This window comes from Pelmatolapia mariae, linkage group LG15 (genome assembly GCF_036321145.2).
Source record: "Pelmatolapia mariae isolate MD_Pm_ZW linkage group LG15, Pm_UMD_F_2, whole genome shotgun sequence".
Lineage (NCBI taxonomy): Eukaryota > Metazoa > Chordata > Actinopteri > Cichliformes > Cichlidae > Pelmatolapia > Pelmatolapia mariae.
In genome coordinates this window covers 39,245,547-39,262,184 of record NC_086240.1, presented here as the reverse complement: position 1 = coordinate 39,262,184, position 16,638 = coordinate 39,245,547, and the positions used below count along the sequence as shown (strand labels likewise).

At 43.3% G+C, this 16,638-nt stretch overlaps 1 protein-coding gene across 9 annotated transcripts in view; it reads left to right on the top strand.

Moving 5' to 3' along the window:
* The window catches only part of ttll7 (tubulin tyrosine ligase-like family, member 7), a 112,291-nt gene that overhangs the window by 29,488 nt on the left and 66,165 nt on the right, over positions 1–16,638 (top strand). For all 9 annotated transcript variants that reach the window (XM_063496247.1, XM_063496248.1, XM_063496246.1 and 6 more), the window contains 4 exons: positions 417–484; positions 750–908; positions 4,600–4,816; positions 10,664–10,828. In XM_063496247.1, the coding sequence (XP_063352317.1) occupies positions 417–484; positions 750–908; positions 4,600–4,816; positions 10,664–10,828 (609 nt within the window). The remainder of the gene's footprint in view (positions 1–416; positions 485–749; positions 909–4,599; positions 4,817–10,663; positions 10,829–16,638) is intronic.

Sequence of the window (16,638 nt, the reverse complement as noted above, 5' to 3'; positions counted from 1 at the left end):
CCTGTTCAGGCTCATTTGGTCAAAGAATACAGAAAACCCAGAGTTTTTCCTATACCCCCACCTCCCTTTCGGCACATTCAAAGCAATTCATTCAACTGTCACTGCAGGAGCTTGCGATGCAGAACCAATTACCTTGGCCCCTCTGAGTTGAGATTGATCTTTTTTTTTTTCCTCGCCTCTTCCCTCCCCAACCTTTAAAGTATAAAAAAAAACCCATGGTAAACTAAATAAAGGTTAAGAAAGGTCTCAGCGTCACCTTTTTGTTTTGAGTCCGTAATTGGGCATAAATGTCAGAACATCGTAAGCTCACTTCAGGTTGCTGCCTTTAATGTGCTCATTTTTATGAAGGGGTGGGGGTGAAATTGAGTGGCGTAATGGCCCTAACAACATTATTATGTCTGCTTGTCCCGTCGCAGAGAATTAACCATTTCCCTGGGATGGGCGAAATCTGCCGAAAAGACTGCCTAGCAAGAAACATGGCCAAGTAAGTTTTTTGTTCCTCTCTTACAACACCGGCTAAATTAGAAGACGAGTTCAGTCGCAGATGTGCGTGAAAGCCTGCATGCGCTACAAGGTACAACAGGGTGCCTGCAGCATTGCACGCTTAGGAGACAAATAAGTAGACACTGCAGTGAAAGCACAACTTGCACCTTTAAAAACTACAAGTGGCTGACTCTAGATTGTTATAAAAGGGCAAAAAAATAAAACACATTTATGTTACTCCCCTTCTCTCATTTTTATCTCTCCAGAATGATCAAGTGCCAGCCTCAAGAGTACAGCTTCATACCCAAAACCTGGATCTTCCCTGCTGAGTACACTCAGTTCCAGAACTACGTCAAAGAGCTACGCAGGAAACGCAAGCAAAAGACCTTTATAGTCAAACCTGCCAATGGAGCCATGGGTCACGGGTAGGTCAGAGGCTAGCGAGCGCCCTGGTGCAATCTGTACGCATCCAGAGGAAAGCAGAGCGAGCAGAAGGAGAGATAGCTGAAGGAGATGATAAGTAAGTGGGTGAAGGAGGAAATTAGCGCTAGAGCAAATGGAGGACAAGCACAACAAAACAAGGCAATAAGAGGTTTGTGACCCTGACATGGGTGTCTGTGGAAATAGCATTATAGCTGGGACCAGATTGAGTATTTGAGCTGAGAGGGTGTGGTGAATCTCATTGTGGGCTTCATTGTCCTCGATGGTCACACTCTCCATAAATCAGAGGTTATCGCCGCCATTGGAGGACACACACACACATGCACACATGGTTGCTGGCAGTTACTGTAGTTCCCCCCCTGAAGGTCTCTGCATGTGATTATTGGAGTCCTTTATGAGGCACCATCAGCAGAGACCAGTCAGATTAGAAAATGGACAACGATGGCTGCTGCAGGGGACTCCGTCTCTCAATAGCATCACTTTATCAGAAGATGAGCCGGCTGTGGTACCTGAATGCATATTTCATACTTTGCAGTCCCATGGGCTGAGTGCCTATCTCATGCTTGTGATGTCATGCGCTCATTGTATGTTTTGACTACAGGAGAGTTGAAACATGAAGAGACCAAATGCAAGCACAGAGACTTGGATTTTTTTAAAATGTATAAGGTATACTTGTGCACTGTAAGCAAGCAAAGAGACAAAACCCTGGCAAGCAACACAACTGACCTAGTTTGAACTGTTTAGCTTTTGTTGATGAGCAACTTGAGTAACTTTCAAAGATGTAACCAGTGATGTTTTTGGCATTATATTGAGAGGTGCGCCTAAAGGAGGAGCCAGACAAAAATTATGCAAAACAGTGTGCGTTCAATAGATCCTGAGGAGGTCCAGGGGGTGGAGGGGCACAGTGCTCTGATGATGCACCTCATTCTTTTTTTGCTATTTAATATCGAAGAGAAAAAGGTAAATATCCTAAATTGTATTTCATATTGTGACATGAACCAGGCAGTCAGGGTCGATTTAACCTGTGTGGTGGTCACAGTCACATAGCCAAGCGGAAATGAAGTGAAGTGGTTTCGGTTTTAAATATTCAGGCCAGGCTGGTTTTTGTGACTAATACAGTTTTATAGGATAGAAAAATAAATAAATGAATAGATGAAATATTTTTAGAGGCTAAAATATGGGAAAATAATCTGATTTGAATGTTGCACCATTTCTATCTCAAGCTCTGTAGAATATGTTGAAATTTCTGAAAATACCAGATATTTATTTAATATTCTTTCTGACTTATTATTCTTTGAAAATATGATCCCTGAAGTGTGTGTATGAAGAAATCCTTTGGAGTGCCATCATCACTGGCGCCAATAGGTGGGGATATTGAAGTACAAATAACTCAGTGTGCTTCACCTCTCCCTCTAATTCTCTTTGAATTTGTCCTTTCTGGTATAATGTGCGCATTACTTATAACTCCATGCTGCACTAAGCCCTTATTTATTAAAGAATAAAAGGCAGCAAAGGCTGAATTATTGCAATACATTAAGAATATGAAAGATGATGAGTTTAGCTCGACCACTCAACGGCAGGCGGCTCACAAGATTAGATTTTTCTCTTTTTTTTCCTTTTTTTTCTTTTGCATGGTGTGACGCGGCAGGAAATTAAGTTATATCTACCCCCTGTAATTTATTTTTCCGTCAACCAACTAAATGAAGTTATTGTTTGTGTCTGAAGCCCAGCTTGTTATAAGGGAAACAAAATAAAAGCGCGTGCAGAGCTTAAAAAGGCGAGCTCCCCTCCAGTGCCAAATTAAATAGGCAGGGGAGAGTGGGCCGTGATTATCTGACACCCTGGCTCATCAATCATGTCGTCTCCTCTGCTACTTCCACTCGACTAACTAACACTGTTAACCCTGTCTTCATCATTCAGCTTTCTGTCTGCCTGTTTAGAAAGCCCCTCACATCGTCCATGAAATCCCCCCTCCACATAAAAACTGAAAAAACTTCTCCCTGTTCTTTTCCGTTTGAGTGCTGCAATAAGCAGGCAGGTAAAACGCTCGTCTATAGTAGAGAAGTCGGCTGGTGCCACCGCTAATTGATAAACCCAAAGTAACAGCGACACTATACTCGGATAGATCTACAAGTAATGAATTTTTTTTAATCAAGCTTAGCTAAGACCTTATTTGATCATAACCTGAAAAACTAAATCTAATCCCAATCTCAATTTAAACTTCTCCTCTTGGATTTTAGTAACCCCCCTTGAGGCTTATCAACAACAGTGCGGTGTTCTGGTAAGCTAGGAGTTGATGAAGTTGACTGAGCAGCTACATTCTTAAACTAAATAAGAATATATTCTGATTACCTAGGGCCGAATAATTTTTGACCTCTGGTAGTTTTCTACCACCACTCTTGAATATGTTAAATTACTTTTTTGTGTGTGTTTGTTTTGGAGCAATCAGTTCTTCACATTTTAGCCCTGTGTTGCGTTTATGTGTGCAGTGTTCCTGCTCGCTTGCATATAATGGAGCCTTCCTGGCTGTGCACGTAATCAGGTTAGCCCAAGTCTGCCTTAACTATGAGTGATGGTGATATAGGTCAGTCGCTTTGTGCGCGCATAGTGGAAGATTGTTTAAAAATGACCCCTCACCCGCACTGCACACGTATGTACACCACACACATTCAGACAGACGCACACTGTTGCGCATGTCACCCCCCTCACACATACAACCACATGGACGTACACAAACTAATAAAACACATCTTAAGTCCAGCCGGCAACAGTCTGGTCTTTATAAGAACTGAGTGCCAGTGACATGAGACCAAAGCAAATGAATTAGAGTGGAGGTTAAAAGGGAGCGCACTGTCTGCTGCTATTAACCTGCGCATGGCTAAATGACCCTATTAGAACATGTGATGCACTGTGCCATTTAGACAGAATGGAGTTTGGCTACAGAAAATCACAATAATCTCCAGATGCTGACCGGCTATGGCCCAGACAAACCATTATTTGCGCTGTACCTGTCTGTTTCATGCACAATCATTTCTCAAACCGTTCTCTTTAGATGGCAAGGTAATGAATAGAGTAACACCATTTTTGGATGGTCGAATGCGTCGTAGTGCCAGACAGCTCGTCCTGCTCAAACTAGACTGGATTGCACTCATTTTTACATATTTTCACTGAAGGTTCTGGGGCTGTGGAGGCTCACTGAATACCATCAGGGCATGCCTCTGACCCTCTCAGCTATTAATGCTAAACGCCTTTATTATAAAAGTATTTCTAATCATTTTGTGCTCAGTAAGGACATACTGTTATCTTCTCCTTCCAACTACATCTATTGATTAGTAGGCTAAAGCTATTCTTGGCATGCGAAGATTTAAAGTATCACTAGTATTGGCATATGCGGCAAGCCAGAAATATATCTCCAACTTTTCCAGATGACTTTGAAATGAAATATTGTGTTGAGACACATAAAATCTGTATCTTGTTTGCCCCCCTCCTTTTTTTCCCCTTCAACATGTATATAAGACAGTGCCAATGTCATCAGTCATGTTCATGGTCTCTGCTGTGCTCCCATCTATCATTTTTTTAATTATCTTTTTTGTCTTTACTATGCCATATTTTATTATGCTGCTGACGACACCATAATTTCCCCCCCGAGGATTAATAAAGTTTCTCTCGATCCAGGATTTCACTTATCCGTAACTGTGAGAAGCTGCCAGCGCAGGAGCACTTTATCGTTCAGGAGTACCTAGACAAGCCCTTCCTGATGGAGGGCTACAAGTTTGACCTGCGGATCTACATCCTCGTCACTTCCTGCGACCCTCTCCGCATTTTTCTTTACAACGACGGCCTCGTTCGTATGGGCACAGAGAAGTACCATGCACCCAGCGAAGCCAACCTGGTGAGTGACAAATAATGAAGCTACTATTATGCAGGTATTCACACACACCTGCGACTTTTTCTTAAGCTTGATAAAAGTACATGGCACTGTGGTGCATTTATATTACTGAAAAAAATACATATATAGTGCTCAGCGTGTTATAAATTCAGTAATGCACTATTAACATTTTATTTATTATGCACTTCCATGACCTGCAGCCATAGCCTCATGCAACTCAGCACAATCAGATTAAAAACAAACGAAACAAAGGTTGGAAACAGTGTTGTCTTTACATAAGAACATGCATGCACACATATAAATAGTCCACAATTGGCAATAACTGATATTGTTCACATGTACACATGCACACACACACACACACGCACACAGACGCAAAATATGCAGACATACTGTATGCACACAAATGCCCACATGCCAGATGTCTCCTGTAATATCAAGCCGCTCGTATTTGCCTTGAGGTTCTGCACCTGCTGAAGCACAGTCTGTTGCTGATGATGGGATACATACGCACATGCACACACGTGCACACACGCACACACGCACTCGTGTATCAGTGAGTTCAGAGGACATTATGGTGGCTTACACTCATTTCCTGTAGGTTTGCTCTAGTCTTAACCCTTACTGCTATTTGCCGAGCCCTGACTGCTGCCCTGGCCTTAACCCAACCTTACCCTGTCTTTAAAATTTGTCTTCACCTTAAATTTAATGAATTACGTTATGGGTGCTTGCTTTTTGTCCTCATAAGAAAGGCACGGCCTCATAACGTGTGTAAATAGATTTACATGAGTAATGCCTGTATCACCGCTTCCTATCAAGCACGGTACTTATCTAAAATATGAGCACGCACGCACGTGCACGCATAGACATGCAGGACCTCTCCCATGACATGAAGCGTGCATTGTGTTAGTCTGTGACATATGATGGAGTGAGTCATGCCATGGAGATGGATGTTTAATCCCACAGAGAGTGGCTTCCAGACAGCCATCAGGTGCTGGAGTGGCCTGCGGTCACAGCGGTTATTACCTTGTAGGCTAAGGACAAGGATGTATTGTCTTCAGGTGTAAGGGATGGTGTTTAAAGAGAGGGATACAAAAAGTTAAAGACAACCATCCAATAAAACATTTTAACCATACACTATTGGGCAGTATAACTCAGATTTTTATTCTTAAGATTTTGCAGGTCTGTGATTGTAAGATTGAGCTATTGGCTTGATTTCCACTTATTCTCATGAGAATAAGTGGAAATCACCCAAGGAGCGTTTCTGAAATACATCACTGATAATCTCCCGGTTCACACAGTGATATATTCTTTATTTCTTTTACTATAACACTCATTCCACCATCTCAAGTTGCCAAGGGACTAGCATGCAATATTTTTACTTCAGTCTTATTTACCTACTTTACTTTTAGAGAAAATGTTTTGCACCATATTGGGGGCTGGTGCTCTGTAGTATAAAATCACGAACACTCCTGAACAGGTTGTTAGAGCTTGTAAAAAGAAGTTTTATTGTTATTCACTCCAAACGCTGGATCCAGCAGTCACATTTAGTCAAATTATCATCAGATATATTGCATTCTTCCATATAAAGGGTTAGCCTCGTTTCGCGCCGACAGAAATGTAGCCCTGTGCGGTAAGACTCGCAGTGGCGGCTTGTGTGTTTACATCAACGCGAAATGGTGCAAGAACTCTGTGCTAGTTTCTAGTTATTGCTCATCGCTGGTGGAGTTTGTGACTGTTAGATGCAGACCTTTTTATTTACCACGGGAATTCACCACTGTTTTCATTATCGGAGTGTACATTCCACCTAGCGCTAATGCTAAGGAAGCGCTATGGGAACTGTATACAAAGATCAGTGATCTGCAAAATACACACCCGGATGGACTGTTTATTGTTGCTGGAGATTTCAACCATGCAAATCTCAAGTCAGTGCTTCCTAGATTCCATCAGTATGTGGACTTTGCAACGAGAGGGGAAAACACGCTGGATCTTGTTTACACAAACATCCCCGGCACATATCGGGCAGAGCCCCGCCCCGACCTCGACTACTCAGACCACATCTCTGTTATGCTAATTCCAGCATACAGACCACTCGTCAGGCGATCAAAACCGGTTCTGAAGCAGGTGAAAACCTGGCCAGCAGGAGCCATCTCTGCTCTTCAGGACTGTTTCGAGAGCACTGACTGGAACATGTTTAGGGAGGCTGCAACTTACGGTGACTTCACTGACTTGGAGGAGTACACGTCATCAGTGTCCAGCTACATCAACAAGTGCCACTGTCTCCAAGACCATCATCTCACGACCCAACCAGAAACCGTGGATTACTGCGGAAGTGCGTGCACTTCTGAGGACCCGAGACTCTGCCTTCAAAGCGGGAGATAAGGTGGCGCTTAGAAGAGCTAGGGCCGAACTTTCTCGGGCCATCAGAGAGGCGAAGCGCGCACATGCCCAGAGAATCCACAACCTTTTCAAGGACAGCGGCGACACACGGCGCATGTGGCAGGGCTTACAAGCCATCACTAACTACAGGACGACATCACCTGCCTGTGACGGTGACGGCTCCCTCCCAGATGCACTGAACAACTTCTATGCTCGGTTCGACAGGCAGAATGACGTGGCGGCGAGGAAGACCACCCCTCCTCCGAACGACCAGGTGCTGTGTCTCACTACAGCTGAGGTGAGGAAAACTCTACGCAGAGTCAACCCACGTAAAGCTGCTGGTCCTGACAACATCCCAGGCAGAGTGCTCAGAGAATGTGCTGAACAGCTGGCAGATGCTCTCACCGACATCTTCAACATCTCTCTGAGCAGTGCCGTCGTTCCCACGTGCTTCAAGGCCACCACCATCGTCCCCGTGCCCAAGAAGTCTTCTGTGTCCGGTCTCAACGACTACCGTCCTGTTGCACTTACACCCACCATCATGAAGTGCTTCGAGCGGCTCGTCATGAAACACATCAAGACCCTGCTGCCCCCTCTCACTGGACCCACTGCAATTTGCGTACCGCCATAACCGCTCAACGGACGACGCCATCTCCACTGCACTCCACCTTGCCCTCACACACTTGGACAAGAAGGACACACACGTTCGAATGCTGTACATAGATTTCAGCTCAGCATTCAACACGATCATCCCCCAACAACTGATCGGTAAGCTGAGCCTGTTGGGCCTGAACACCTCCCTCTGCAACTGGATCCTGGACTTTCTGACCGGTAGGCCTCAGTCAGTACGGATCGGGAACTGCACCTCCAGCACCACCACACTGAGCACTGGGGCCCCACAAGGCTGTGTGCTCAGTCCTCTGCTGTTCACACTGCTGACTCATGACTGTGTAGCAACACACAGTTCAAATCACATCATTAAGTTCGCTGATGACACGACCGTGGTGGGTCTCATTAGCAAGAACGACGAGTCAGCGTACAGAGAGGAAGTACAGAGGCTAACGGACTGGTGTAAAGGCAACAACCTGTCTCTGAATGTTGACAAGACAAAAGAGATGGTTGTTGACTTTAGGAGGACACGAGGCGACCACTCACCGCTGAGCATCAACGGCTCCTCTCTGGAGATCGTCGACAGCACCAAATTCCTGGGCGTCCACCTGGAGAAGGACCTCGGCTGGTCCCTCAACACCAGCTCCCCACACAAGAAAGCCCAGCAGCGTCTCTTCTTTTTGAGAGGACTGAGAAAGGCCCAGCTTCCACCACCGATCCTGACCACCTTCTATAGAGGAACTATTGAGAGCATCCTGAGCGGCTGCATCACTGTCTGGTTTGGGAACTGTGCCACATCAGACCGCAAGACCCTACAGCGGATAGTGGGAACAGCAGAGAAGATCATCGGGGTCTCTCTCCCCTCTATTGAGGACATCTACACCACACGCTGTATTCGCAAAGCCACCAGCATTGTGGCTGATCGGACACACCCCTCTCACACACTCTTCACACTCCTGCCATCTGGAAAAAGGTACCGAAGCATTCGGGCACACACATCCAGACTGTGCAACAGCTTCTTTCCACAAGCCATCCGTCTCCTCAACAAAAAGGGACTGGTCTGATAAACACACACGCGCGCACACACACACATTATCACTCAGCTTAACTCAACTACCTCAAAACATTGATAAAACTGGTGTTGCTCTTTTGCACAATATTATTACTGGACTTTTTTGCACTAACTTCTTTACTTCCTAATTATTGCTGCTACACTAAGGAATGTTTACGGTTCCTCCACTATGTTTACTGTTCCTCCACTACCTCAAATCATCACCACAAAACCTTATTATTATGTTACGTTGTTGTCACACTGTCACTTGTTGCTCTTGTTTGCACATTTGCACGTACACTTTGTCTGCTGTCTGCTAACAAAAAAAGAAAAGAAAAAAAAAGTCTTCCTTAGAATAGTTAGTTTTTTTGTTAATTTATGTTGTAATTTATGTTAGGTCAGTCTGTCTTGTCTCTGCTAGCCAGCTAACTTGGCCTCTTAGTTAGCTAGTTTAGTGTTTTTCTGTTAATTTATGTTGTAAATTTATGTAACATGTAGCACCTTGGTCCTGGAGGAACGTTGTTTCGTTTCACTGTGTACTACCTGTATATGGTTGAAGTGACAATAAAGCCAACTTGACTTGACTTGACTTGACTTGATAAATGAAAAGGGCAAAGCTTGTTTTGAGCATATTTATTTATATCAGGCTACTTATGTAAAAGAGACACGTGTAATTAGTGATGGTAAATTTGATTCTTTTTACTGAATCGAGTTTTAATGAGTCACTCACCAAAGTGAATCGGGTTTTTTGAGTCATTTGATTCACTGAGTCAGTTGACCAGAGAGTGCAAAAAATGTACATTTTCACTCAAATTTAATTTCTTTTCTCTTTTCATGTAAATCCTACTGCTAAGATGAGTGATTCTAAAAGAAAACAACAATTTTATAAAGCAAAAAAGAGCAAAAAAATTTCTAAAGGGAACATTTATCTTGTTTACTTTTATTTTATTAGTATTTTCCTTAAATGTGTCAAGTATATATTTTCTCATCTAAATGTCCACTGAGCCGTGAGCCAGGGGGCGGTAATGCGCCTTAACATTGGTTGCCAACCAAGAAGAAGAAGCTTTGAGCCCGGAGGGAGGGGGTGAGTGAGTGAGTGATTCGTTTGCTCTATGATTCAGCACAGGAGGGAGGGGGTTAGCGAGTCCTGAGTGACTCGCTGGCTCTACGATTCAGCACAGGAGGGAGGGGGTTAGCGAGTCCTGAGTGACTCGCTGGCTCTACGATTCAGCACAGGAGGGAGGGGGTTAGCGAGTCCTGAGTGACTCGCTGGCTCTACGATTCAGCACAGGAGGGAGGGGGTTAGCGAGTCCTGAGTGACTCGCTGGCTCTATGATTCAGCACAGGAGGGAGGGGGTTAGCGAGTCCTGAGTGACTCGCTGGCTCTACGATTCAGCACAGGAGGGAGGGGGTTAGCGAGTCCTGAGTGACTCGCTGGCTCTACGATTCAGCACAGGAAAGGAGGGGGTGAGTAGCTCAAATGTGCTGTTAGCATGTTAGCAGAGCGATGCTACTGTGAACCGAGGAGCTATTGTTTTGATGTGAGCTTCTACTCGGTTTTTTCTTCCAGTTCAGAGCAGAAATGTTTTTGTTAAGATACTGGATGTTGTGTTTTTCTCCACAATTTTAATTATAAGCTAGATATATTGCTGCTAACAGCAACAGGGATGAGTCAGTGAGTCAGTTGGGCTTGTGAATCATGATTCATGAGTCAGTAAAGTGATTCTCGAGTATTGAACGATTCGTTCATGATTCGCGCATCACTACGTGTAATGCAAAAAGCCTCTTATTGTTCCCTTTTCTCTCCACAGAGCCAGCTCTACATGCATCTGACCAACTACTCGGTCAACAAACACAACGAGAACTTTGAGCGAGATGAGACGGTGGACAAAGGCAGCAAGAGGTCCATCAGCTGGTTCACCGAGTTCCTCCGCACCAATGACTATGATGTGGCCAAATTCTGGGGCGACGTCTCTGTACGTGGGCAGTCCACCCAAAACACGTGCAAACACAGATACAGTTACACTCAGACGCGCTGCGCCTGACGTGCACTTCACAAACACTTTAACCTTGTTCATTTTCTTTCATCATTGTCTGTTTGTAAAATTCCTTCACCTTCTGTGCCTGATTAATTTTTCTTTTTATCTATTTTTCCCTTCTTTTTTTAAATTTGTACATCCATCCATGCCGGTCATGTGCCTTTTTATCTTTCTGTTTCAACTCTTTTAGTTACTCCTTTTTGTTTGACCCATTTTTTTTTAGGTCCTTTTCATGCGCTCAGTATTCAGTATCATTTTCTCTTTTATTCTTGACCTTGAGTCCTTGTCCTGCTGTCCATAATCATTTGAGTTGTGTGGTCCCTCAGTACTTGTTCCCTGCTTTACGGCCTGCTCTCATGCTACCACCACTCAAAACCAAAATGAAATCCCTTTGGTTATTATTCTGTACTCGAGGCAAGCTTTTATCTCTTCTCCTTACTGCCTCTTTTTTTAATTTTAATGTTTCTTCATGTTCATGTGGCATGCGCATTACTTGCTGGGAAAATTTGTTGTTTAGATAACATTTTCTTTTCTCCCCTCTTTATTCCCGTCTCATGTCCACATTGTGTGATGTGTCCATGTGAACTAACATTTCCTTTTCTGTATTTTACTTAGTTTTCTTGTTTTTTTTGGTTGTTGTTTTCTGTCTGTTTTCTTGTCCTTTAGTAACACCGCGTGTCACCTCCTGACTCAGCCAGAACGTCCACCTCTCGTCTTGCTCTCTGCATTGTTTTTTCTTTTCTTTCTCTTTTTCTCTGCGCTTTCTTCAGAAGTTGCACCACTTTGGTGTTAGTGCTGTACATTTGCACTCACACACTGTGCTTTGTTTCAACTCCGTATTTATGCTCTCTGCGCCCTCTCCCCTCTTCTTCTCTTTTCATCTCTCCTCTTACATTTTGTTACCATGCAGACCTAGCAGGCTGCCCCAACTCTTCCTGCCAGTGTTCATGGTCAGGCAGTCAGAGAGTGTTTGCCAAAAGATTTGTCTGTGCAGGTTAAGAATATTATACATATGTCTATATATATAGATATATCTATATCTATATATCTCTATATCTCTATATCTCTATATATATATATATATATATATATATCTCTATATATATATCTCTATATATATATATATATATATATATATATATATATATATATATATATATATATATATATATATATATATATATATATATATATATATATATATATGTACACACACACATATTTCTATTTTATGTGAAACACTGACATCTCTTTCATATTAAGGCATTATTGATGTGTTGTATGGGACCTAGGTTTCTGAAGAGCTGTAGCTTTTTTCTTTTTCTTTTTTTATAATGTGAATTTTGTTCGCGAGAACATGTGCAGGTTTAAGTCTATCAACACATACAGTCTCCCTACAACCCCCAAAGTCTCAAACAAAATGCTTCTGACCCGATTCCAAACCCTGAACGGGCCGTCATACAGCAGATGCAGTGGTGTCCTGTGGGCATCATCCCTGACAAAAACAAACTTAGAAGTTTCTAAAGTCTTTGGGTCAAAGGTGCACCGGACTAGGAACAGGAACCAGTTCAGCCTGGGAAGCACCAAGATCCTCCTCAACCGCAGCCCCCACAAAACCCACGGTAGGGAGTCAACCCAGTTGCCATCTGTTAGTGAAGCACGGAGCACAGCCTTAAGCAACCTGTGGAACCGCTCACATATCCCGTTAGCTTGCGGGTTGTATGTGGTGGTGCAGTGGATCCTGACCTCCAGGCCGTCAGCCATGGCAGCCCAAAGCTCCGAAACAAACTGGGGCCTCTGTCAGAGGTAATGTCAGCAGGGGAAACGCGAAACCCAAGTTGACAAAAATGCCACCACCGCCGCGGTCCTGGATGACAAGGGAACCGCCTCTGGCCACCAGGTGGTACAGTAGCTTGTAACCTTGCGGTAGGGGACCCATCAGATCAAAGTGCACATGATCAAAACGTTTGCCGGGGATGAGGAACGGCACAAGGGGTGCCTTAGTGTGTCTATGGACCTTTATGTGCTGGCATGGAACGCACGCCACTGCCCCTTCCTTCACAGATTTGCGAAGGCCTGCCCAAACAAACTTGGAGCTGAGGCCCGGACCCCCGGGTGTGATAGAGCATGCGCCGATTCAACAACACCATGAAACGGGAACCACCGAGCGTGGGCGGCTGTTGAGAGAAAACTCAGGAGGCAAGAAACACAGACTCAGCGATATTGCATGTACATGGACGAATGCCCCAACACAGCCTCACACAGTGACGTGTATGAGACGAGTCACGGAGGATTCGCGCCGGGGCATTGGCTTGTTCTTTATTATATAGTCAGACAGCTTGCATTCCATTCTTGGGTGGAGCATACAAAGAGAAACAACTCCCTATATGTAAACCGAAGATATGTGAGTTCGTTGGCCATATCAGGGTTTGTCCAGCAGCTTCCTCATGCAGTGATCACACTAATGTCACACACACACTAAGTTTAAATGAAGCTAAACACTATAAGAGTACAAACACTTTAAAACAGTAATAGAAAAATACAAATTTCCTTTAACATATCCCTCCTGTTTTAGCAAATTTAAACTGTATATGAATCACACAGGTTTTATCAGAACATGACTACTTGCGTTTGTTGTTGTAAAGTTCTGTACACAAGTATGTCTTCTCCGTAGTTCGGTTCCAGCAGTCTGGTTCACACAAGCAGGGAGATTGTAGCTCATCTGTGAGGCTGTAACTGCCTTTAAAAGCGTCATGTCTCTATCGTTGCAACTCCCTGTTAGTGCTATATACATGATACACATACTCTGAGTAGGGTTTGGTGTTTTGCCATAGATACTCGCGTGAACTGAGGTCGCAGGCATGTGTGAGCAGATGTAACAGTTCCTTTCTGCAGTTCGATTATATACATATCTGTACCATGCGTTGTTCATCCAGGGGTGGATATGATCCAATGTCATCTCTCTCAGGTGTGAGTTATCATGTGTCCAAGCTCTCTTCTGGTGTTGTGTTGGATCCGGGCGGAGCAATAGGAAACGTGCTGTAATCAACACAGCAAGAACAAGTGTGGCGAGGGACAGCTTCTTCATGTCGACCTGGCGCACCTGACCCCTCTGATAAGTAGACTAAAGGCAAGAAGCAAAGGGCGGGATATACCCGATCAGCCCTTCCTTCACCTATTAGATTACCAGAGAGTAGGGGCGTCGGCGTCTCTAGGCCAAGCTGTCACTCACTTTTTTACAGTGGCTTTGGTGGATCCACGACGGGCGCTCTGCTATTTTGCAAGCAGTGGGGGGTCACAATCGGGACTTGGTATGGCCCCTTCCACCTCGGCTCACTCCAAGACTTTCGGTTCAGCTCTCGGACCAGGATCCAGTCACCAGGTTGTAGCCTGCAAGAGATTGGAGACCCATCGTCTGGCAGTTTATTGCTCAATACAATTTCTCTGTTCTGAAAGAGTTGGGCCATCCAGTCTGCTATCGTCATTTCTCTGGCAGACTTCAGAAGTGGTTCGCTTGTTATTGGTAAAGGGAAAGGTCTCCCATGTATTATTTCAAAAGGTGACATAGGGCCACTTCCCTTTGATATTCTCATCCAAAGTTTCACTAAGGATAAACATTCTGGCCACAGTTTCTTAGTTTCTTCCATTACTTTCCTTAACCTTTGTTTGATTGTACCATTATTTCTTTCTACCAATCCTGCACTCTGTGGGTGGTAAGCACAATGGTTTTTTTAATGTGAAACCTAGAACTTGTGATACATTTTGTATGACTTCATTCACAAAGTGTGTGCCATTATCTGATCGGATCAAACTTGGTATGCCGTAGGTTGGAATAAAATGATTACATAAACACTTTGCTACTGATATAGCATCCGCTCTCTTTACTGGGTATATTTCTGGCCATTTAGAAAACACGTCAATTATGACCAACGCATATTTTGACCCTTGGCATTCGTTCAATTCTATGAAGTCCATGTGAATAGTGTGAAAAGGATGTGGTGGAGTAGGGAAATGACCTTTCTTTGGTCTTAAGTTCCCTTGAGCGTTATGCTTTTGACATATCATGCATGTTCTTATGAATTCTTTTGCTGAATTTTCAAAATTAATGACGTAGAAATGTTGTTTTACAAGAGACACTATCCCTCCTGTTGACAGATGCGTCGAGCCATGTGTCACTAATGCTGCTGTTTTGTGTAAGGATTTTGGCAGTATTGGTTTTCCTGCGATTTTCATTATATCATCTGTGTCTAACTGTGCTCCATGTTTCAACCTAGGGCTGTTCGATATAAGGATATATATCGGATGACGATATAAAAACGTCTATCGTTTCATTTTACACTATCGTTTGTTTCGTGGTGTCGCAAAATAAACTGTTTACGGCAATATTTTTTCATCGTTTTGATGGTCACTGTAGTGGCTATATTAATTTCTTAAAGTTCCCTCTTTCTCTTATATTTTATATAACCACACTACGGACGGACAAGCGCCTGTTTTTATACATTGTCGTTAGCAACAACGACGGTAAAACCATCGCATGTCTGGTTGTTTATTTTCCACATAAATCTTTCACAATAAAGCTCAAGATCCTGTTGAGAATTTTCAACATAAACTGAATCATGTGAAAGAGTCTGCAGAGTATTTACGGATTAGAAGCAAAAAAGAGCCGTCAGTTGCTAAAAAATAAACCTTAGACTCAAATGTTAGAACAGGCTTTTCCCCGCAGCACGCTGTGTAATAAATACTCACAAAGAAAACGGCGGCCGTTACAACTTATGTCTAAAAATGCATCCTTTAATGCATCCGTTAAAACACTCGACTCCAGGTACACGACACCCAGCTGGGAACACTTCACGCAAGTCGACCTGCCCGAGATTCACAGAATTTACAGAAAACGTTAAATCGTTGTGATTTATATCGTTATCGGGATGATAGATGTCTTATATCGGGATATGAGATTTTGGTCATATCGCACAGCCCTATTTCAACCATTGTTTCTGTTCTGTGTTAACGCTGCTTTCATGTATTGCTTCTTTCCTTTTGTTTAACAACTGCTTTCCTTCCCCTGACAGTGTATGTCCCAAATACACAACTGATGGGCTCCACAGCTGTAGTTTATTCATAGACACTTTGTGTCCCTCCTGTGCTAGGTGTCTAAGCACTGCAAGGGTATTCTGTTTACAGTCTTCCTGTGTGTGTGAGGATGTCAATGCTTTCACTTCCACAACTTTGTCTGTTGTAGTTACTGCATAGCCGACGGCTACTTTTAGACACTTAGCCGTCTACAAAAACGTCAGTGAAACCAGCTTGTGAGCTTTTAATAACATGCACCTTCTGCTCTGAAAAACAAATAAAAATTATTTAAAAAAAAAAATAAACTAGAAAAATTTGCATTTCCTGCGAAAATGCTGTGTGGATGCTTTAAAGCTGAAGCTGTCTGCTGAAACTAGCTGAAAAAGCTGAAAAGTTGCAGAAATTGTAAAAACTTTGCTGAAGCAAAGGAACTTTGCTAAAATGTAATTACTTAGCAGAACTGCAATATCTGAGAGGAAACATAATACTTGGCAGAAATACAATAGCACAGCAGAACTTAGCAGAAATATTGTAACTTACCAGAAACAAGATAACTTCTCAAAAATACAAGAATTTAGGATAAATAGTATAAAATAACAGAAAGAATATATTTAGCCAAACATTCTTAAACATTACAGAAATACTATGTTTTAGAAAAACAGTACAACATAGCAGAA